Consider the following 25483-nt stretch of genomic DNA (forward strand, 5'->3'; position numbering starts at 1 on the left):
ATATAAATACTCGGAAAACATTCACCGCCAACCTGACCAGTCTTTGACAAAACTGATCTATCATCTGGTTCAAAAATGTTGACCAACTAGGCTACCCTCGCCAAATACTTTCATTGACATAACTAGACAAATGGAAAACATTTACTACCCAGCATTTAGAACTTGTTAGCCAATCAACTCCAGTTTTTGGCCAAACCATCAGTTTTTTAAGTTTAAAGATGCAACTATTGTGGGGGGGGGGGGGGGGGGGGGTGAGAGAGAGGTTTATATCAGTTTTCACAAGTAATCATTTAACAAACCTGTTTTGGCACCGCCTGAAGAAAATTTCTAGTTACATTCGATGGTGAATCACAACTGTTTAACTAGCCCTCTATAGGCAATTTCATATTTAGAGGTCAAGTTTTATAATATCTATGGGTAGCACGAGCATGAAACCCACAAGGAATGAATTTACATACTGCGACTGAACATGTCATGTGACCGGTCCATCACAAGTAATGAAACATCCAGAGAAAACAAGATCTGAATAACAGCCTATTGGAGGATGGAAGTGAATGTGGCATGGGCTGAACAGTTTCGATTTGAAGTACAGTTTTGAATTATCTTCATTTCTATCTCTGGCGACCTTCAGAGATTACGATATATAGAGTCGGTTTTGATCTAGGAGGCATTGCAACATGTATACCAGGGCTGTGATAAGCGTTATTGAAACTTGGAGTCGTCAGCGTAACGCTTGCCTTTTCTACCAATGGCAGCCACTTGAGTATTCGATGTAACTGATACGTCATGTGGAAATGAATTCCAATATTTTAGGTTTAGCGACAATTTCCCGACTATGTACATGGCCTTTCTTGGTTCCTTGGAATGCTATAAATAAGCTCCTGAAGTTTGTCCCCATAGATTTCGAGCATCCTGCCTAGGTCAGTATCCCATAGGGCTACTTTATCATCTTGGACTAAATAACGAATAGGCAACTAGACTGGCTACTGAGGGCTTGGGTTCGAATCTCTTGAGTCCAAACATCCTGATTTTCATTTTCCAATGGTTTCTCAAGATCACCCACTCTAGACGAGGGTTCCTTGTCTCACTATTCAAAGGTCTTTTGATTAATATTGTAGTGTGACGATTACAGAAAAGAAAGTTTGGAACTCTTGTTTTTATTACTAATTAAGACGTGTTCATTTTTGTTTTGGTTTTGCAATGTGACTGAAGCGTTGGCCAACAATGGTGCGCGTCCCGGATACAGCTTCGTGGACAAGGGAGACCTCCATCTATGAAATAATTATTTTAATTTATCGAAAATAACCACGAATGAAGAAAAATTGCTGTATCTCGATAACCACTGGGCAGACGAAGCTGTTACTTCTGCCACAGCTTCACGGGGAAGAGAGAGCTCGATCGCCGGGGCAGTAACTTTGTCTCGGGGTATAACATTTTCAGAATCCCAGACTCCAGTTAAGGCCAAGATGACCCAATGTGTCTAAGACATATGAGTTTGACGAGCCCCATGGGCCCCCGACATGCTGTAGCGAGGGCCAGCCAAGGAAGTGTGTGATGCCCGCGTGGGGTAGTGTCGGGCTGGGGCAGGAAGTGGGTTGTTTGAGCGACGAGAGGGCCGACGCCAGGCCAGCCCCGCCCCCGACTATAGCCCGTCCCACTCTTAGATTGCAGTACACGGCTTATGGCGCGCGCTGTTGCCAAATCTCTAACACATTACGAATTTCAGGAGATGCGTGTCTTTGTAATTCGGATCGAACAAGAAGCATTTTAAGAAATCATATCGTAATTTATAATATTTTATACTATTACACATATAAATTTGTAATAATGCCACTTTTATGTAAATTTCAAATAAAAACTACCTATTGTAGACGAAAATTTCTTATAGTTTTCTTTTATGTTCTAAAAATCCCACATATATATATATATATATATATATATATATATATGGGATTTTTAGAACATAAAAGAAAACTATAATAAATAAATATATATAATCACATTTTCATGGGCCCGATAAATGCCATATTTTTGGACAAGTCATGTCCAAAAAGATAAATAAAATACGGTAATGGAAATTCTCGGCCGAGTAAGTTATGGGAAAAATCCGGACAATTGGTTCGAAATGGGGAAGATTTTTTGAAAAACAGAAAAATCGCAACTCCCATAATATGCATAATATCGAATCCGTTTTAACGTATGATAACTCGTAGTACCTAATACCGAAAAATGTTTTCTAAATAAATTATTGATACGACCAGCCATAACTGCATGGGTTCGAAAAACATTTTCACCGGACAAAAAAAAAACGTAACTTCCTTAGTAGACACCTTAACAAATCTGTTTAAATTGTTTGTAAATATAATTATTTTCCAAAACTTTGTCTAAAACAATGCTTGATAAGATGCTTGGTGTTGAGAAGGATAGAAAAATATTTTTTGTACCATGATCGCTATTAAATTCCTTCGTATTTATTTCATCCATTTTACGTATTATGTTCAAGAATCGATTAAAATATTTTTGCTGACTAAGGAAGCCATGTATTTGAAATTGCTTGTAGGACAGAACACCACTTATCTAAACACACGACCCTGTTTCCTCTTATGACAAGACACATCTTTAACAGCTATTTCCACGGAAACTGTAGAAGCAATTGAGATGGGGCTGCTTTTAAAAACTAATTCAATTCATTGTGAACATTTTTCTCGCTTTCGTCCCCCATCTATCTTTAATAGAAAAAATTTTTTCCGCGGGTCAACTTTTTGATGTTTAAGTTTGTGAGAAAATGCATTTCAATATATTAAAAAAATTATTTAAGTGAAACCTGTACAGTTTTTGTCTTAACATTTGTTCGGTGGCGTCCTAAGGCATTAATTTACTAATAAAAAAAATCTGAATGAAATACACATGTAGGTTTTCTTTTTTTGATGTGAAACATATCGGAATACTTCAAAACAGTTCGCAGCGAATAAGTTATGTTTTTTAATTTTTTCGGACACTTAAAATATTGTTAAGTATTTAAAATAAGCATTGCCTGATGCGTATTTTGATTCTATACAATATGAAAAAAAAAAAGCTTGGTCCAAAAATTAAAATTTTAAATTTCGTTTGATATTTGGCAACAACGCACGAAGAAACAAGGACAGTGCTAACGGCAATCGGTGTGTGTTAGAGAGAAAAAGAATGCGCCCATTTACTTCCACACTGCAATCTAAGAGTGGGATGCTCTATACACATGGCCGAGTTCACTTGTTCTAGAGTGCGTGTGCTGGCACCGGGCGATGTCCACAAAAAATGAGATTGGAGTCGTGAGCCGTACGCTCCGAAATCAAACACGTCAAAACTTTGCGAGTGTTCTGTAGCGCTAATGTTCCCTTCGTTCCTGCCTGTTTGGTGTTCCGCGTTGTGATCACGCACAGTCGCTGGCCGAACAGGCTTCAATTTTTAAATACAATGATTTTGCTGTTGCAATAGCGCCAATTAAATAGAACTTATTTTGCCATGCATCCATTGCATCATGCAGTATATTTTAAATAAATCCGAGTTTAACACCTAGACTAGCCTTTTTTATATATTTTTTTATCAGTGCAAAACTAAAATTGTGGACATTTTTACTGTACACCTTGATATTCACCAATCCCTTAACCTGACACCTAATTACTATCATCACAAATAATTCTTTTTCTTTCTTGATAGAGCATATCGGATTAATCTATAAAATAAATTGCAATAAATTTTAGCACTTATTATTACATCGGATCCTTCTCATAATTTTTTTGTAATTTAGCAACATTAAAATAATCCGAGGCTGCTAAGTAAGTATCTGACTCAGGAAATCACGAGTATAAACTTCACAACATGAATTTCAAGCTGTGCCACTCATAGTACATTCTATACGTACTATTCAGGTGAAAAATTTCTCGCTCTTTGAGTGTCTCAGTTGTTTGTGAAGGAAATGTGGCTGACAATTGCAGTGGGTTTTCTCTTGGTACTATCGTTCCCATCACTTGTAGGCTTCCACACAGCAGGCTTCATAAAGCCTCGTCACGCATCCATCTACTGCTAGTCAAATGATCAGGTGGTGGTTATTAGACACACGTATCTTTGATTAGATAGTAGAATATGTAATAAAAAATTAATTCTTCTAATAACAAACATCTTGAAAAAATCTGTGATAAATTTGTAAAAGAAAATTTTCAGTTTATGAAGACTGTTAAAATAAAATAAAATTGTCTGAATCGCATTTGTTTGAATTTTCAATACCGCTGTTATTAAAACTGAGCTTATTTTAAGCCTAAAGCGTATTCAGATAAAGGCTGCTTAATCCTGCGAGATTTATTTCAATTTGGTGAAGTCTTCAACTGTTTGTCATGAACTTTTGAGGTGGGACAGCTTATTAAGGTCTTTTTACTGGTCCGAGAAAAAAGTTGTAAAATATCTGTAACTAAATGCTAGCTGGAGCATATTCTGTATAGTAATATTACTGAAAGGATAATATGCGATATGTGATATTTGGACTCTTAAGGAATGATGGTGAGAAGTTAGCAAATTGGAAGCAGCTCACTCACTTCTGGCGTCTTCTCGGAAAGTACTGACGAGATTCGTTAATAATTTCAAAAACAGTCGTGACTCTAAAATCCTACTTACCAAAAGAAGAATTGCTTTGACTCTGAAATTTCTGCGATAGTAATTACTGTGAACCCTAGTTTTTTGAGGTTTCTGAGGAGCGGACTTTATATCACGACACTCAGCTGAAAAAAGTTTGAACAGCAGAAGTAGACACCAATCTTAAAGGAAGAGATAAGTTTAAAATATTTCATCTTCACATTTATACTATGGCATTGTTCAATCGTGTCAATTTATAGTGAACGATCATTTTTAAAATTGAAGACCCAAAGTTTTAAATCAAGTGTTACGAAACATGAATTCTTGAATAAATTATGTTTCTATATTTAACTATAATTGGTCTACTGAAATCACTGGAATTTAGTGACAAGACTTTTTTTTTTTTTAAATATGTGGCCTCGTGGAATGCTAAGATATGTTGTATTTAATGTGTACCATCTTCAAACACAATATTAATGTACTTAAAATAATTACTTTCTTCTGAAGACATATATAAATAAGGTCTTTTCTTGAATGTATTTTAAAAGTAATTTTTTTTGGGAGAATGTCTAAATAAACAGGACCTCCTAAGAATACAAAATTAAAAAAATATATAATTTAGGACTTCGCAGCACGTCTCTTTCAGCGTGGATTCTAGTTCAGTTTTGGTACGTTTGAATTTTTTCTGCTGTCATCCTGAATATGACTCCATCTTGAGTTTTCTTTCTATATCCGTTGGAACACACTGGTTCTCTGCACAACTTTCTTTTCAGTGAGTCCATATATTTTCGTTTGGATTAAGCCTGGGCTTTGGTGATGTGTTTCAATTACTTTGAGACAGTTTTACAACCGCCAACTTCACAATGAAAGATTTGTGCCTTGGGTCATTGTCCCGATTAAACTTAAAACCATATCTGATGTTCAATTCGCCCGCACTTTTATGATTTTTTTCCCACAGTGCCGTCAATTAATGTTGGTAAAATAGATAAACCAATAAAATTTATATTTGTGTATTCTAAAAACTGGTCAACTCAAATTTTTGACTGATACATTATCAATCTCACGAGTCATTTCCTGTGTAGCTTGTTGAAGGCTCTGTGACAGTTCAACCAGCGCCAACAAAAATAACACCGCCTTCGCCGAAATATATTGCAAATTTTTCATAACTTGGGTTGGGGGAGGGAGACATACCCCAATTCCCCATTTGCCCCCGCCACTTGCCTCACTGTCTTTATCATATGTGTTGAAACATTCTTTATTTTCATTCTCACTCTGTTTTAGTAAGCCTTTCGTTCATTACTTGGATCCAACGTTTGTCGACAGCGAGGTCATTAGAGATAGCTTCACGGAATAGGGATATAGGGTGAGGTACCATCCCAGCATGCACTTGGAGCGACTTCGGCAAACTGTGGAAAACCCGGGTCCTCTAGGTTCAGTGACAAGTTTCTAAGACTCTAGCCCTTTAGCTCTCAACACACAATTAGTCAGCAGCTTTTTGTCTACTATGAGCACACTTTCTTTTCATCGACATTTGTCTGATCAACATATCATGTGAAAAAAAAATACTTAAACGCAACACTCATTGGCTTTTTCCCCGGTATCCGCGCCCAGAATTCTTCAGAGTTGGCGTGCTAACCAACGGTGCTGCTTCTGTATTTTTCTGCAAGTTTCATTTTAACAATTTTTTCTGATATCTATGTTTGGTTTGCCACTTGCCGTACAGCTAGCCTGTCATGGATGCTATTTTAAAACTGATAATTAAGAATTAGAATTTCGGTAATCGGCTAGTGTATTAGACGATGAGTTTTAAGAATCACAAGGTGAAAGCACGATGTGGGGAAATTAACTTCGGGATGCGACTCTTGTGTATTGGTAGTGTATACCTTTAGGGTGTTCACCCTTTAAAGTAATAAAACGCGCTGGCCAACCGATTCCGAAAAGAAAAAAACAACCTTTCGAAAATTTAAGCACAGTTTGTATACTAGTGAAGTCATATTGGCCACATGTGCAGCGGCATAGGAGGTAACGTAGTTGCTTACCTCTCGGGCGCTCGGGTTTCGATTCTCGCTGGCAGTAATTTTATTAATAATTAAAATAAATAATCTGTTTGGAAATGTTATTAATTTAAATATAATTAAATTTCGATTTACTAAAATTATTTATTAATAATTATTTGATATTCAATTTACGGTAGTAATCCAATCTATGTACATAAAATAATAAAAATGAGCTTAATAAGAGTTAAAAATAGTGCTTATAATAATCTAAAAGTTAAAATTTGTATCAATACATTTTATGGATGACTATAAAATCATTGACAATTTTTTTACAACTTGCTTAATTAATAAAAGATGATTGTTTACATGATCAACTATTGCAGAGAAATAATAAACTCTATAAACTGATAGAAACGCAACTGCTCACTGTCAGGCCAAAACCGGCTTCAACAGAATATTGTGTAACTGTTCGAATGGAAATTTTTTAAACTTTTAGTTACATTTTAATGACAAGTCATAATTTTTATTTATAATTATTTTACCCATTTTATATTTAAATGATTGACTTATTACTGCAATTTAAATATCAAGTAATATATAATATAAAATTTTAATAAATAATAGAATATTATTATTTATATTTAAATTAATATTTGTAATCAGTAGGTTTATTATTTTTTAATTATTATTAATAGTGACCGTCATCGAGAATCTAAAACGAGCATATGGGTAACAAACAAGTACGTTACCACCTGCATTACCAAAGCCGTTGGACACTTAACTTCACTAGTATTAAAACTGTGCAAACATTTTTAAAGGCTTTTTCTCGGAATTTGCTGGCCAGTGTGCTTCATTATTTTAAGGAGTGGACGCCCTTACGGTATACTGTCTTATCCTGAAGTGAATTTCCCAAGTCTTGCCCTCTCCTTATCAATGTGCAACTTTTGAATAAGAAAGTCACCCTAAACGTTAGCCTTGTTTTTAACTTGGGCAAACTTTTAAACCATATCGACCGCGTATTGCCGTTCATTATTCGTTAGTCCTATTGTCTGTGGTGGGTTAGCTTTGAGCTGACTGGTATAATGCACTGGCCATTGCCGTTGTGCATGCTTGGTGAAGAGTGGGAATACATATTTGACAAGTATGCGAGGGAAAATGTCTGGAATTTCATCTTTGACTGAAGTAGAAAGCGCCAGGATGTGAGCGTTGTATCGGCATCGGCGTTGGATTTTAACTTCAACTTTTGCATTGATCATGAATGGTTTGTCTGACCCTGAGGATATAAACGAGTCAGCAATGGTTCTTTGCTCACTTTTGCGTCACGGTCCTGAGGCGAGGAATGTGGGCGATGCGATGATAGGAACCTGACCTTAGAATGACATACTAAATGAACTCACAGTTGACAGTGACTTTTTGTAGTGATTACGATTATCCTAGTTTTTTCTTCCTGGTGGTGGACGTGGAAGAAAATTTTATGGTTTTGTAATGGACACACACGCACATAGATCTGGCGCTCGTTTGGCCAGATTAATAAAATGATGGTTATTAAGAGCCTTTGATTATGTGTGATTTGAAGAAGAAAGGGCTGTATTATTGATAGGGGTTATTCATAGCATGATTATGTAACTTGTGTTAAATATTAACAAATAGTGGGTAGCCTGCGTACTGTTCAGAGATTAAGAATAAGTCGTCACCACTCCTCGTTGAACACGGGATAATGCATGTTTAAATATTTTGAAAAAGACTCAAATCATGTTGAATCGCAGCATATGCCTTTGGAATACTGACGAGGTTGAAACAAGACTTGCACACAAAACCTTAGCATGTGCGAGATTTCAGTTCGAGGTTCCTTAAATCCAAGTTTTTAATTGCAGTCGTATAATATGGTTCTGCGCACCACTTTTGTCAGTACAACATGGTCACCTTACCTCAACATGCATTTCCAGGAACATTGAGGAACTGTCCATTTTAAAACACTGGCGGAGTTGATGGCGAAGTGTTATGGCTAGCTGCAAATATGTTTGCAAATTTATTTTTTATTTGAACAGTATTTAACTGAGATATACATTAAATGACATTCTAGTTATATTATTATTTTGCTCTTAACATTAGGTACGATCAGTCTCTGCCTAAACTTCGCAGCTGTTTTGTCTTACGAAGCTTGAACTATTCGTCTGTGCTGTGATATTGTTCTACTGCCTTCCACGGAATGATCTGTGCTGTCTATGCACTTAACCTTTGACATCGGTTGATTTGATTTTTCTGTGTTTGTTTATTCGTGGTTTGTTTTCCATTTGTCAGGTTTTCCCTAGGATGTACAGTATAAACCAGAAATATTGTATGTCCAAAATATTTTAAATCCATCGTCCACATTGCCACAGTCATTCAAAGAACTGAAATTATTTGTTACATTTACGATTCTTTAACATTTTTTTATAATATCTTAAGTAGAAATTAGTTTTAAATTATTATTGTAGACTTTTTTTTTCATTTTAAATGTTATCTTGACCTCTTACACTTTTTTTTTATAGTTCTCGAGGTACGAAAGAGTTCCTTTGAAGAGCTGTAAGATATTTTTTAATATCTACTGGGAAGATAATAACTTTGCATTTTACACATTAAGTTTCGGAGCATATTTTGTGCGCAGGTCGCCGCGGTTTGGTAAGAATACTCCGTAAAGAGGTTGCAACAATGTCAGCAAGGTAGCTTGACGGGCTTTGAAATGTCGAAAATTCCCCTTAACTGGCCATATCTCCCGGTGAGCGGTGAAGTCAGCTAAATACAGTGTCCACAAACTTAACGAACCAGGTGGTCGCAACTGTCATTTCGGCGAATCGGGCTTCGTCACAGGGCAGATAGTTGGTGTGAGCTGTAGTACACCTTTCACCTCTTGAAGACAAGCGAGCACAGTGCAGCATTTTTCTTCCACCTAACCAAAACTTTTCCCACGAATAGGTAGTTCGATTTTTAACAGTCACTGCAACATGGCATTCTAGTGTTGCTGTGGGTTTGTTTTAGTAAGCAATGGTACTCTGCTGACCAAATAAAGAAGTAGGGCTGTTTTCATAGATGAGGCATATTTTAAAAGCACTCTTCAGAAAGATGCACACTTGTTTTAGCTTCAATAAGATTAGTTACCCAGTATCTACAGGATTGGTGCCTTTGCACGCATCCATTGAAGGATGCTTCTGGTGGGAGGTTACTAATCTAAGATACTAAAATTAATTAAAATTCATTCAACACAATTATTACATGTTCACCAAATAATTTAAGTGACAAAACACTCACTTCAGTTACCACATTAATCATTACCAACCAACTTATACCTTACATAAGCCTCTCCAATTTAATTCTTTATCTAAACAGAGAGCTTCAATTTTTTTTCCATAACTACTAAACATAATTATCTTAAAAATTAAAGAGTAACTAAACCAAGGCCGAAAGTCCTTTTGGGAGCTGGTCTCCTAAGGATGCGTGGCTTACTACATTCTTGGTGACTGATAACCTGCCTCAGCTCGTCTATAACCAACATGTGACATGCTGATGAACAGCGACTCCTCTCCGACTGCACTAATGAAAACATCTCGAACACGAGAACTCTACGATGGCCTCCTCCTGACCTGACTGAGAAACTGAAAAATCTGTATCTCACACTTGTACCTCGAACTCATTACGACTTGTAACCTCTTGGTGTTTCCCCGTCCGAGTGAAGGCACACCTTCCAATCCGATCTCTTAATTTAGGGAAGGAGTTCATTATCCATACTGTACAATTTCTTTCTTCCGATCTCATTAGTCAGTACCACTGCTACTTCCGACCTGATTACACCCTCGTAAAGGCATCGTTTATGTCGAAAAATGAAAAACAAAAAAAAATTGGGGATATTATTACAACACTTGTTCCTTCAAAAGCCCACACTAGAAAAGATGGGCCAAAAAGTTGCAAAAGAAAATAAAGAAATTCACTCATTCGATATTTTTAAGCAATTGAACTTGGACGATTTCCGAATTTTGTATAGTTGAAAGTGGAGGGGGTCTGTCTTAAGTCGGTTAGTCGGATGGGAAAGAACGTCCGACCCTCCTGAATCTGATTCCAACTTTTTTGTTTGGACCATCAACGTACTCGCTGCACAATTTGCCATTTTCTTCCTATGTATAGGACATCGGATTGGATTAGAAGGTGTGTCGGGGCCTTTAGCCAACGACGACACCGATTTCACTCTCCGAACCGCGAACTATCGACTCGTTACCACGGGGGGCCTCGCCTGTCCGAGTTAGCCCCGCATAATGGCTGGAATCCGTCCTCCAGAACAAGCCAGTGCCGCCTCACTCGAATTTCGTAATCCTTGCCCAGTCCAGCTGATTAGACCCTCTAACGTTTTAGACCAGTGTGTTGAAGGAATCTGCTCAGCCATGCTCTGTGACCCCACTAGACCGAGTAGCTCTGCCTGGCCAACAAACGAACTGAGGAGCCCACTCATAGTACTTACTGCACAGTGACTCAAAACTAGAAGTTAAATACGACAAGACTGAATAATTTTGGAACATGACACTACCCCTCGTTATTGGAGCGACACTCCCATCGAGCTAATTTAAACTCAAAATTCTCATAAATTAAGTAAAATCAAGACCACTAAAACCAGCAAAGTGGGGTATCCTATGAGACTGGATGCACCGAAGACTACCTCAATAAGTTTTAAATAATTTTTCATAATGCATGTATTCGTGGTAGCATGTTATAAAAAGTTCTGCTTTTAAAAATAACTACTACAGAAATGATTTTTTCCCTCTTATTTAATGAAATTTGACAATGATAATTTTCTAGGTTCTGGACAATTGTTAGGTTGCTGATATTGAAATGAGCTAATAGAGGCTCAAAGTTATTCTAAATATTTAAAACCTATGTGATAAACTACGCAGGTAGTGATGACAGTGAGATTGCATTTTGTTTGGTTGTTATGACAGTACAAATATGTCCGAGCATGTAATTTTATGCATAATTTTGAGTATGTATCCATTTGTAATGAACTATAAAATATTTTCCTCACTGTTGCATAATGATTATATAGTCATAGCGAGGATATTTTGTGGTTAATTCCTTTATTACTAGTTCTTAGTATAACTATTGTGTGCTGAGAGTTAAAGGCTATCTCTTGGATTAGTGTACCTTCATACAATTGCTCGCCGTATTATATTAATCCTGTGCATTAGAATGATTAAGAATTTTGTTTGATCTTAAGGTTATCAAGTGTAGTTTTGGAATTGTAACTTTTTCCCTTTCAATGTTTAGTGAAAATATCTCTAAGTAGAGGTACGAACGAAATGTAGATCTATGTTTCTACACATATTTTAAATCGCCATTTAAAAATAAATAATACAATTACTATTTTTTTAATTTGTGACCCTTTCTTTTAGATGATTGATCCCTGCAAAGTTGGATATTGTCCCATCTTGTATTGTAATAATTGTTCTACTGCTAGCTCATCCTATTTTAAGATTTCTTATCAGTAAAAGTAAGAAGAAATTTATTTTTTCTATTTCTATTTAGCTGATTTGTTCTGTCGATGGTGAGGTCTGAATGATACTAACACAAAACAAATCGGAGGTATCGGGGAACGAATCAGCCATGACCTATCATAAAGAACTATCCCAACATTCGTCTAGAGTTTGTGATCTTGAGAAACCATGGTAAACTGAAATCAGGATGTTTGGACTCAAGAGATTCGAACCCAAGCCCTCAGTAATGAGTCCAGTTTCCTATTCGTTATTCCAGTTCGTTATTTAGTCCAAGATTATAAAGTAGCCATATAGTATACTGGCCTAGGCAGGATGCTCGAAATCTATGGGGACAAATTTCAGGAGCTGATTTATAATAGCATTCCAAGGAACCAAGGAAGACCATGTACATAGTCGGGAAATGGTCACTAAACCTAAAATATTGGAATTCATTTCCACATGACGTATCAGTTACATCGAATACTCAAGTGGCTGCCATTGGTAGAAAAGGCAAGCGTTACACTGACGACTCCAAGTTTCAATAACGCTTATCACAGCCCTGGTATACATGTTGCAATGCCTCCAGATCAAAACCGACTCTATATATCGTAATCTCTGAAGGTCACCAGAGATAGAAGTGAAGATAATTCAAAACTGTACTTCAAATCGAAATTGTTCAGCCCATGTCACATTCACTCCCATGCCACATTCACTTCCATCCTCCAATAGGCTGTTATTCAGATCTTTTCTCTGAATATTTGATTACTTGCGATGGACCGGTCACATGACATATTCAGTCGCAGTATGCAGTGGCGTAGCCAGGATTTGCGTATGGGGGGTGTTAAGAAGCATGGCCCACCCGTATTAAAGCGGGGTGTCCGGCAGTCCTCCCCCGGGAAAATTTGGATTTTAAGGTGTAAAATAGTGCTATTTTAGCAGTTTTCGGTACTTAAATTTAAATATTGTAATGGTAAAAATTTTATTAATTTTAATATGAAATTTGTTTGAGTGATGAATAAGAAATTAATTAAAGATTTGGTGCTAGGGGGGGGGGGGGGGGTTCGAACCCCTAAACCCCCCCCCCTGGCTACGCCCCTGGCAGTATGTAAATTCATTCCTTGTGGGTTTCATGCTCGTGCTACCCATTGATAATAATTACAAAATTTGACCTATAAAATTGCCTATTTACAGCATTTATCATGGTCAGGGAGATAACTATATGCATGGAAAAGAAATATTAACTAGTTTATTTAAAATAAAAGTTGAAGACTGAATATTTCAAATGACTTACTAAAAAACTTGATTAGTGTTCTTTCATTTGTATATTTTTTACAAATACTTGAAAACTGAATTACAATTATTATTCGATAATTTTTATAATTATATGGAAGTTGAGTTTATAACGGTTCGTTGTATACAAAAATAAACAGATGTTCCGCCAATTTTAGTTTTTGTTTTATTTTTTCACAATAGAATGCACCAACGATTCCAAACACTTCCAAAAAAGGTTACTCACTTATTCCACATACATCTGCCCGTCGAAAAATGCCCGCGGTTCGCGTGATGAGAATTAACGAAAAAATAGCGTCCTTCAGCAATGTTTTATTACAAGTACACGAAGATGGTGCGACGTCGAACAGGGCCGCACCCAGAAAAAACGAATTTCGCTACGAGCCGAACGCCGACGAAGGTGGCCGCAATTTCTAATTTAGTACTGTTCGAAAGAAAATAAAACAAATTAGGTTGACTTAATACTCGGCCTGGCTCTGACCACCAACGTTAAATTATCTGTTCAACAAATTACTTCATAATTTGGCGAGAAGCCACCGAACGCGACCTACTCGTGCAGCGTTCGACGGACGACTGGTGTAGTCTTGTCACCGTCTCCTCCACGCAGGGAGTAGTCACATGACCTCACCGACCAATCATACGCACGCTTCATTCACGCTTACAGATACAAGCCAATCAGAGAACAAATTACAATACATGAAAAACCCTGTACACACAGAACTCGGGGCTTCCCTTGATCTGTCTCTTTTCAATTTCACATCGAAATCGGGGACTCCCATTCTCATTCTCTCTCCCACACCGTGAGACAGCAGTTATCACTCAGTTCCTACGCAGTGGGGAAATTACCGTCTTTATCTCGGTTGGCAGGGAAGCACTGTTTCTTTCTCACTTACACTTACAGGCCTCTCATGCCTCTCTTTCTAACCATCACACCAGACACAGTACCGTGTTCTAGAATAATTCCACACGTTAATTAAGATTAAGAACAGCAATCATAATACAAATTACTTTACAAAATTTAACTTATTTAGAAAAAACCTGAAAAAGTAGGCCTAAACCGGCAAAAATCTAGTACAACGGCTCATTTGTGAATAATTACATAAAAAATAGTAATGATTAAAAATGTCTAATAAAATACAAAATATTTTCTTTAAACACGTAGCACGTGCAAATAACATATATTAATAGCCATAACGTCTGATTATACTGTCTCATAACATACACAGCACTCTAAAAACATTAACTTATTTATATTTACCTATACAAAAAGAAGTTTAAAATAAAATTATTTATTTTGGAGGTCAGGGTTCTGCAACGCTACAAGTTTTAAATAAGTTGGTGAAGCCGTCCGATATGTCGCTATCAGGCCGTATATGTGAATATGTTTTAGGAGCTTTATGCCTGCTTGTATATTTTGTATTAGAAGTCTAAAAGTGCTGAAGGATTAAAGGCAACAGTGGCCATAATATCATGTGCCTCATCCCTTCTACATGTAAGATAATGAACTGAAGTGCAGTATTTTCGTTGGCAGTGTGCCTTTATGGGACTTTCGCTACAGTACCATTTTATGACAAAATAGGTAATTATAAATGCATTTAGATGTTTTTACTGTTCACAAGACTTTAAAATTTGCATTATTTAATTTGACATCAAGGCAGATTCTACCGTGTTATACAGAAATAGGATATAGTCACTTGAATGTACCTTAATTTTAGCTACACATGACTGGGTCCCATGTTTGCAGTATTATTGGCTTCTATTATCTTTAGGTGTATCAAGTAACAAGTGATTTAATGACTAATTTGTATGTTGATCTGTCACCAAACGATAACACAAATTTTACAGGTCGGAAATAAGACATATTTTTAGTTAGTTTTAATATAATCAAATTTTAAGTTTTTAATGTGTTTCGTAAACCAGGTATGTACAAAGCTCTTTAAAGGAGTACTTGTTTGTCCTAGAAGCGGTGTCTGAGGAATGTGAAGGCGAGAGATTGTACCATGCATTAAGTTGGAAGTTAATTCTGGCATTCGGGCAAAAAAGCAGTAAGCCTATCTTATATAAGTTTGGCCTGGTAAGGAGTCTCAGTGTGGAATGACTTTTACAAATCTGGTTTGAGGCAGTGTGTTTGAAAATATTGATAAGCCCGTGTTTTTCGGATTGCATTGTTTGCAACCATTATCAAGGATGGTTTACAACTGAAGAACTAGGGTTCTGACACATTTCACAAAACTCAACACCTAGCAAATATTAGAACTGTAGTCACAGAATTATCTTAGAAGTCATAGAATAGAAAACAGACTGTAAAAAAATTGCAACGCATACAACACTGCAACAAGACAATTCAACAGAGCCCTGCAAAACACCTAACCATCTGGTTCGGCAGAGAATTTATTCTCACATGGGCCAATCAGATAAACCTGTGAATGGACACTGAAAAAGAAATGTGCCAGAACATTTGTCCTTCACTTTTTACCAACTTTGATAATAGCTGAATCGTGACATGGTGAAATGGGATCATTTTCAAGACATGGCCTCGAAACAGAATCAATCAGTTATACTATGATCTAGACATCTAGATTATTAGTTCAAATTTAAATTGGTTAATTGTGGAAATATAAGATAAAACATATTTTGTAGATTTAAACATTTTAAGCTTAAATTTTTTACCTATATTATTCTAATATATATTTTTGAGTTTTTTATATACCGATATGTTATAGCTGTTTTCTTAATTATGATTGAATTAAATTAATTTTTTTTTTTTTACAAAACCAATCATCCATGAAGAAATGAAGCGGGCCAGCTGTCAGGAGACAACACATAAGCAGAAAATGGCGAAAAACGACAGTTCTCCAGAGAAGGCTGCTGCCAAAACCACCTCCCAGGAAGAGATGGAGGTGATGCCAACACCGCCAGCAGCGGCGACGAAGCAGCAAGCTGAAGGTCAGGTGCAGCCAGACCCCAAGAAGTTAGGCGAGCAGCACAAATCCTCCGCCGAGGAATTATCCGGCACAAGCTCCCAGGCGGAGAGTTTCTCAACGGTGCAGGAAGCTGGTGGTCAGGTACGGCCAGAGCCCAAGAAGTTCGGCGAGCTGCACAAATCCTCCGCCGAGCATTTCTCCGGAACAAATTCCCGGATAGAGAGTTCCTCAATTGTGCAAAAAGCTGAAGGACATGTGCGGCCAGACCCCAAGAAGGTCGGCGAGCAGCACAAATCCTCCACCAAGGATTTTACTGGAACAAGCTCTCAGGTAGAGAGTTCCTCAACTGTGCAAAAAGCTGAAGGACATGTGCGGCCAGACCCCAAGAAATTCGGCGAGCAGCACAAATCCTCCGCCAAGAAGGATTCCTCCGGAAAAAACTCTCGGGCAGGGAGGCTGGCGCGGTTGCCAAAAGCTGAAGGTAAGGTGCGGCCAGTCCTCAAGAAGTTCGGCGAGCTGCACAAATCCTCCGCCAAGAAGGATATCTCTGGAGCAAACTCTCAGTCAGGGAGTCCGGCAGAGATGCCGCAAGGTGATGGTCGGAAGATGACAAAAGGCCCCAAGAAGGTCGGCAGGCAGAAGAAAACCTCCATCAAGAAGGATTCCTCCGGAACAAACTCTCAGGCAGGGAGGCTGGCGCGGTTACCGAATTATGAAGGTAAGGTGCGGCGAGAACCCAAGAAAGTCGGCGAGCAGCACAAATCCTCAACAGAGGATTTGTCTGGAACAAGCTCTCAGGCAGAGAGTTTGTCTGTGGTGCAGGAAGCTGGTCAGGTGCGGCCAGACCCCAAGAAGGTCGGCGAGCAGCACAAATCCTCCACCAAGGATTTTACTGGAACAAGCTCTCAGGTAGAGAGTTCCTCAACTGTGCAAAAAGCTGAAGGACATGTGCGGCCAGACCCCAAGAAGGTCGGCGAGCAGCACAAATCCTCCACCAAGGATTTTACTGGAACAAGCTCTCAGGTAGAGAGTTCCTCAACTGTGCAAAAAGCTGAAGGACATGTGCGGCCAGACCCCAAGAAGGTCGGCGAGCAGCACAAATCCTCCACCAAGGATTTTACTGGAACAAACTCTCAGGTAGAGAGTACCTCAACTGTGCAAAAAGCTGAAGGACATGTGCGGCCAGACCCCAAGAAGGTCGGCGAGCAGCACAAATCCTCCACCGAGGATTTCACTGGAACAAGTTCTCAGGTAGAGAGTTCCTCAACTGTGCAAAAAGCTGAAGGACATGTGCGGCCAGACCCCAAGAAGGTCGGCGAGCAGCACAAATCCTCCGCCGAGGATTTCTCCGGAACAAGTTCTCAGGTAGAGAGTTCCTCAAATGTGCAAAAAGCTCAAGGACAGGTGCGGCCAGACCCCAAGAAGGTTGGCGAGCAGCACAAATCCTCCGCTGGGGATTTAACTGGAACAAGCTCTCAGGTAGAGCGTTCCTCAACTGTGCAAAAAGCTGAAGGACATGTGCGGCTAGACCCCAAGAAGGTCGGCCAGGAGCACAAATCCTCCGCCGAGGATTTCTCCGGAACAAGTTTTCAGGTAGAGAGTTCCTCAAATGTGCAAAAAGCTGAAGGACAGGTGCGGCCAGACCCCAAGAAGTTTGGCGAGCAGCACAAATCCTCCGCCGAGGATTTAACTGGAACAAGCTCTCAGGTAGAGAGTTCCTCAACTGTGCAAAAAGCTGAAGGACATGTGCGGCCAGACCCCAAGAAGGTCGGCCAGGAGCACAAATCCTCCGCCGAAGATTTTTCCGGAACAAGTTCTCAGGTGGAGAGTTCCTCAAATGTGCAAAAAGCTCAAGGACAGGTGCGGCCAGACCCCAAGAAGGTTGGCGAGCAGCACAAATCCTCTGCTGGGGATTTATCTGGAACAAGCTCTCAGGTAGAGAGTTCCTCAACTGTGCAAAAAGCTGAAGGACATGTGCGGCCAGACCCCAAGAAGGTCGGCCAGGAGCACAAATCCTCCCCCGAGGATTTCTCCGGAACAAGTTTTCAGGTAGAGAGTTCCTCAAATGTGCAAAAAGCTGAAGGACAGGTGCGGCCAGACCCCAAGAAGTTTGGCGAGCAGCACAAATCCTCCGCCGAGGATTTCTCCGGGACAAGAACCCAATCGAAGAGTTCCTCTGCGGTGCAGAAAGCTGGTCAGGTGCGGCCAGACCCCATGGAGTTTGGTGAGCAGCACCAATCCTCCAAGGATTTCTCCGGAACAAGCTCCCAGGCAGTAAGTTCCTCAATGGCGCAGGAAGCTGGCGATCAGGTGCAGCCAGACCCCAAGAAGTTATGCGAGCAGCACAAATCCTCGGACAAGAATGATTTCTCCGGAACAAGCTCCCAGGCGGAGAGTTCCTTAGTGGTGCAGGAAGCTGGTCAGGTACGGCCAGACCCCAAGAAGTTCGGCGGGCAGCACAAATCCTCCGCCAAGGATTCCTCCGGAACAAACTCTCAGGCAGGATTTCCGGCTCGGATTCCGCAAGCTGAAGGGCGGAAGATGACAACACGCTCCCGGAAGGTCGGCGAGCAGCACAAATCGTCTGCCGAGGATTTCTCTGGAACAAACTCTCAGGCAGGGAGTCCGGCGCGGATTTCACAAGGTAAATTTCGGAAGATGACAACACGCTCCAGGAAGGTCGGCGGGCAGCACAAATCTTCCGCCAAGAAGGATTCCTCCGGAACAAACTCTCAGGCAAAGAGTCCGGCGCGGATGCCGCGAGCTGATGGTCGGAAGCTGAGACCACGCCCCAGGAAGGTCGTCGGAAAAAAGAGTACCTCAGAACCAGAAGTTATTTCACTTATCTCTCCGCCTTCGTCCCCTGAGACGCACAAAAATTGGGAAACTACTGAAGAATATACAGCTGGACTATCTCGTGCAACATCGTTCGCGTCTATCGCCACAGCTGATTTACCACATAAAAGTCAGTCTGCGCCCCTATCCCGTAGGCGGAAATCTTCAGGAACACCGTCAGATGCTGGTGAGCCGTCATTTAAAGGCTGGTCTGTCGCATCTGCAAAGCCTGTAGTCAGACCTATACTTCCCGAATCGTCAGCGAGTGATTTGCTTTCGTTGGTGGAGCGACAGGGGGCCATGTTGGCACGCATGGAGGCAGAAAATGCTAGACTGCAAGAGCGAGCGGGAATGCAAAACGTTGAGCTGTTGCTCAATAATTCTGAGCGATTGATCAATAATTTTGAGCAGTTGTTGCCGCGTTTAGATAATATAAGTGCTAACCTGGAAGAACGCCCGAATGGGTGTACATTAGCTCCTAAGTTAGAGCGACTGCTGCAAGATGCTGGGAATATGGGGGCAGAGCAAGTTCGTTTCCTGGCGTGTCTTGAGGAGACGAATACTAACATGAAGAAGATTCTCACTAAGCTGGATGATATAGACCTGCATCTGAAACCTTCCAAGCGCTCCCCAAGCCATTTGGTACCCTAAATGAGTGCGCCAGATAGACCAAGTAAAAAGCCAACCAATTGTGTGTGTTTCTGACTTTTTGTCTTTGTTTAATAATAATACTTTGCCAGTATTATTTTCTAAACAATAACAGAAGTGGAAACTGGACGAAATAACTTTACACAACAACTTACCTCCTGTATAAGCACAATGTTTGATAACACATTACTTAAAAAAAGAATCTTATGTGCATTATTTTCATCCATGTTCTCCAGTTATGAGAATAACTTAGTATTTACTTTTGTTTCCTAGTTTGCACTATTATATGTTTTGTTTTTTTTGCATGTGAAAATTGATGTAAACAGTTGAAATAATATTTGAGAACCTAGCTACCAATCATGAAAAATATTTCTTTTTTTTAAAAAAAACTAAAAAAAATTTAAAATACTGTTCAGTATTTGCTGGAAAGAGCCGCAGATTCGATGCGTATGCTGTCAAAACAATTTAGGAAATGCTTCAGCACACTACTTTTTTTAATTCATCGCCAATAGCTTTGTTATTCTAAGTTCGTACTGGTGAAATTTCCAAAAGTTTGGATTCTATATTGAAAACATTGCTGTAATAATCAATCATGGCTAATGTTAAACAAGCAGGCCCTTTTCTTGAATAAATTATTATACTTTGACATTTCACTAGACTAGGTTGCAAATTTTAAGCATTACCAGTCTACTCATAGATTTGCCACGTTGTGTCCGAATGGTACAAAATTTTATAAGCATTTATCATACCCGACCCCATATATAATGGCAATCAAACGTTCCGTTCCATTCCATCCAATTTTTTGCTGTGAAATGATTAAAAGATGAAATATTGAGTACAAGTTGTTGGAGGCTGATGTTTGTTATCCTTGCGGTAATCATACCTGAGGGCTTTGCTGGCTAAGCTAAGTGCTTGCTATCTTCCCCTACCAGTTATTCATGTAACACACAGTGTCTTCCAGTGAATTTGTGCCACCAACCAAGTATTGCCTTGTTTTCGGGAGCGACTTTGACACAGGCATGCCTCGAGTCTTTAATGTAATTAACGATCAAACTGTCTCCTTTCTTTGGACACTCTTGAATGTCTGGTCTGCTCTCTATTCTGTGTATTTGTTAAAGTATGAAGTTAACACCTACAATTCTAAATTATGTGCTGTGATGATTGGTTACTAGCTTGATGCCAAATTACGCATCATTTAAATACTAAAATCAAAACAACATATTATTGAAAAAATAGCCATATGTAATAATTTTAAGTGCAGTTTCTTTTTAATATAAAAGTTTTTAATATTTTTTTCTATGTGTAGCTTACTGGTATTTCCATATAGTTTTAAAATTTAAAGAGTTCAGTGTTGAGCTAATGTTGCTATTTTTATATAAATAAAAAAAATTGTAAAGGTTAAATGTTGACTAATATCAGCATAAAAACATTAAATACTTATCAGATAAGGTGCTGAAATCTTGTTCTGATAACCCTAGGATATCTTAGTCCTGTTAAGTCAGTTAATTGGACTTTTTTTTAATTATCGCCCAGAGATTTTGAGCCTCGGGTTCTAGGGTCTCAGATATAAATGTTAAATAGGCAGTGTTTAAATGTGATTTTATGATACACTGTAGAAAGGACTACCTGTATTAGGGAGCAACATAATTGCCATTCTTTTGAGAATGTAATAGAAGCCTCTGTTTATTTAGGGCTACTCTTTTTACTAGTTTTAGGTATAAACCAGTGATTTTCAAATGGTTTTTTATATGCGTTGTATTGGCATTATTTTTTCAACCCTGTACTTTTTTAGTCTATTTAGTAAACCTCAGGACTAAGATGAGAGATTTCTTGAAGTTTTTTTAGTGTTACGAACTGATGAATCTTGTGCCATTTGGTTTATGGGGTTCAGTTTGGGTCAGGTGTACCAAACCTGTACTGTCTACCATAAAACAATGTATTATGAACAACTTACCTCATTTTATGTAGAATAGTGTGGATGATATTGTGTAATCCTGAACGTTTAAATGAGTTAATGGTATGGTAGGCTACTTATACAAGCAAATGTTGGGACTTGCAACATTGCGCCCTGTTTGTCACGTACTTGTTTCGCTCTTGACACACAAGGCTCATCACCGACCATGAGGAGATTTACCGTGTATAGTGGCTACGTTGGTTGCAGTAACTTGAGATTTGTCAGGAATTTCTTGTTGAAAATTTGACATAATTGAATGAGGAACTGTTAACTTTATTATTATTACTCGACATTATCGTCTCCTGGGATAAATTTTTGTGCTTTTTGGTTATAGTGTAGTTAACATCATTAAAATATTGAAAATTTTTAGATTCAACTACTCTTTCACACAAAATCAGTTAATAATTGATTAAACTTAAAGTTTAAATTTTGGTAGGTGCAGTACAATTTCCTTTCAGTTCTTATTTTTGTTAAACATAGCTTTTAAAAAGGCAGCTGTTGGATTGCGGGAAAATCCATCGCTACAAACATTTCCTCACTCATAATCATGATTATGCGCTGTCACTTTGTTGCCAAAACAGATTTTACTATAGTACGATGGCATTTTTTTACTTATTTCTTTTCTTTTTCATGTTGGTGATATGTTGTGCGGCTTAACATTTTCTCTGGTTTACTCGATCATAACGTTTAAAATAATTATTTCATAAAAATTCTAACTTAAACACCAGTTAGCCATGGAAGTAGTATGTTGGACAATGAACAGTCGCATTGATAGCCAACATTCTCTTGCTTCGTCTATCATAATTTACTGTGTTTATAAAATAGTTTTTGCATTACATGGATAATTTCTGTAAACTGTGTTCAGGTTAACTGTCGTGGTAATCGAACCCGGTTCCTTCATAATGAATCAATTTTTTTATTAATTTTTTTTCCGCCAGTTCACCCAGCTCGTTTGTTTTCAGTAAGTATGTAAAGTACACGAGTCGGTTGTAATCCGGACAGAGTTGAGTGTGTAGGCGAACATCCTCCAGGGCGGTGTGATTGGTCGTAAAGCCGCAAGGGATAGCTGCAGCAGCGCCCCGCAGTGAAGCGAACGCCTGGTGCAGCTGTTATTGATTTTGAATCTCGCAGTCACGTGGGCGTGCGGAGGCGCTTGTATACCGCTTGTATACCACCACTTACCGTCTACCGGCCTACCTATTCTAAGTACGCATTCATTTGAGAAGATTTTTAAAACACGTAATTTCTCAAAATGCCTTTTACTGTCTTGGATGCTTTTCATCAAAATGTATTCGAAATAGGTTCACAGAATATGCTGAGACTTCGTGTTATTGGAGGAATTTTGTTAAGGTAATTAATTCGCTGATTATTATAAAAATTTTTTTGTTAAAACGAGAGAGATTCCGCTCCAGTGTTTTTAATATATTTCCTAATTGTTGGCTGCTATAAATTTTTTTTTGCTATTTTTTTACACGATATTAAAACATGTAAATAATGCCTCTGCTATATTGTAGCATTTTAATGTTTCAATTATGTCTACGTTTGTGAAATTCAAAACATAGTCAGTTCCTAGGACATTTTTATGGAAGGAAATACAAATTTTTAAATGGATTAAAAATAAACACACTTCGGGATGGATTTATACATTTGACGCGTTCGAAGCTGTGCATCAAACAAAGCATTAATGGAGCTAAAATCTCGTGAACTCTGTTACAAATCATCCGGTGTCTTGGCGAATAAACTGGTGTTTTTTTTACGGATACTTTAATTAATTTGCACATGGGTTAAAAGTTTTAAGTTTCAAGTCTGCTCAAACGCTCCTATTCCTCCCACGTGCAGCGGTAGTTCATAAACAGTTGTTTCTACCTGCGTACCTACCTTCGAAGCTTAACTATGTCCACTCGAAATTAACGGTGGTAGCCGACCAGCCAAATTTAGGATGCCCCACTAAATTAGACTAAAGTGCCGTCTCTGTCTCTCTCTGGTTACGACATGCGGCGTGAAGCCTCGGAAGGTATCTTGGCTTGGCCGCGCGCAGCCTGGCGCTCGATCGATGCACAGCACTCGCAGCTTATCTTGTCTGCGGCCCAGACAGTCGCTGTCCTTGTCAACCCACGTGTCTGGTTTCCGAGTGCCTCGCTCCGGACCCGGCATTGCCAACCTCTGCCGAGTTTCCCCCACACTCCTATTTATTTTTTCTAATTTATTTTTTATTTTGTTTTGTACTCCAGTACTCTAAAATCGGGTAAAAACAAGTTTTGATATTGTTGTTGATATTTAATTTATATTCTGGTTCAGTTTAGGTTTTTTTTTTAACTCGAAATGATTGAATACGCACACAAAACGAAAGATAAAACTAAACCTAAAACTACGTTACATAGTGTACAAATTGGTTAGTTTCATTTAGCCTTGTGTGTCAGTGGCCACTACCCTTCCGTGATAAGCTAGCTCCGAAGGGTCCCTAGTTCACTCTTTCGATAACCACAAGTCGTCTTAATACACGAGTCAAGCTTAACAGTACTACTCAATGTTAGCGCTATAGTCATTCACAGTTAAAGTTTTACCAACAGCGAAGGTGTTTACATGTTAAAAGCAAAAATAAAATTCTTAATGCAAAAGAATTTTTGAGTAATTTTAATACCAAAACAATATGAAGTGAAACCAATATAAAATATATATCAATTTAATGAATTGATTTTTTTTTGTTTTGAACGAACATAAAGGAAAAAGTGTGACTCAAGCTTATTACAAACGTAATTTTGGTAGTTTTTAAATTTTTTTTTGTTTTACTTTGTTAACTGCTTGTGAAAACTTAATGCCCTACTGTAAATTTTTAAAACTATTATTGGCAAGGTTTACTAAGAGTGTTGAAGTTCTGTGGATGATTGCATTCTGTGCTTAACGTTGTTAAATTTGTTTACAGTGTATAGAACATTTTATGGGTTAAATGGTTCACATTGTTCTGGTATAATATATTACCTGAAAATTTTTATGTAATTGTCATTTCTTATCCTTAAATTTAAGGTCTTTGTTTTTTGATTTTAATGTTGGTGTCCATTATAATAATTACATGATTGAAAAAAATACTTCAATTACAAGTATGAAACAATTTCTTGTAAGTAATTTTGAAGGGGAATAATATTGTGTTTAAAGAAGTGTTTGGTGCGCTTTTGGTATTTGTAATGCTTTTGTTCATGAGAACAACTGTGTACTGTTTTACTTTTCAAAATATGTAGCTACAAATATTTAGTAAAATGTGTTTTATACTTTACCTTTGCAAATACATTTGTAATTTTGACTTACTAAATGTGGAAATCCTGTCATTTAAACTAATCCTAACACTATCCTTGTTAATCATTTTCTTTCAATGAATAAAATCATTTTAAAAAGAGGCCTTGTGACTCTTCGACTCTCAAACACAGATCAGGGACTGGGACCAGGAACTGGCAATGTCTGCCTGGAAGAACTTTGGGGAAACTATGGAAAACCAAATTCAGGATGGCTGGGCTGTGATTTGAGCCCCTATCCACGGAAATTGATAATCCAGTGTCAAATCTCTGCCCAAACACAATATTATTAATATTAATGTAGCACAGTCAGGAACAGACTACAAAAAAACTTTTTTTTCTACAGCCATTTTTTCGAAACCTTACAGTTACATTACAGTGTTATAATATGGTATTAATATTTCCCATATTTTATACATTAAAAGTAATTTATTAGAATTTTTTTACC

General features: G+C 38.3%; 2 protein-coding genes across 4 annotated transcripts in view; both read left to right on the top strand.

Moving 5' to 3' along the window:
- The window catches only part of LOC134529137 (trehalase), a 469230-nt gene that overhangs the window by 170136 nt on the left and 273611 nt on the right, over nucleotides 1–25483 (top strand). The gene's annotated exons all lie outside the window — the stretch shown is intronic.
- LOC134529134 (uncharacterized) lies at nucleotides 1995–25055 on the top strand. Its single transcript, XM_063362905.1, has 2 exons — nucleotides 1995–16680; nucleotides 17146–25055. The coding sequence occupies exons 1-2, from the start codon at nucleotides 16180–16182 to the stop codon at nucleotides 19795–19797; spliced, it is 3153 nt and encodes a 1050-aa protein (XP_063218975.1). The 5' UTR covers nucleotides 1995–16179; the 3' UTR covers nucleotides 19798–25055.

Source organism: Bacillus rossius, chromosome 2, assembly GCF_032445375.1.
Source record: "Bacillus rossius redtenbacheri isolate Brsri chromosome 2, Brsri_v3, whole genome shotgun sequence".
In the NCBI taxonomy this organism is placed as follows: Eukaryota; Metazoa; Arthropoda; class Insecta; order Phasmatodea; family Bacillidae; genus Bacillus; species Bacillus rossius.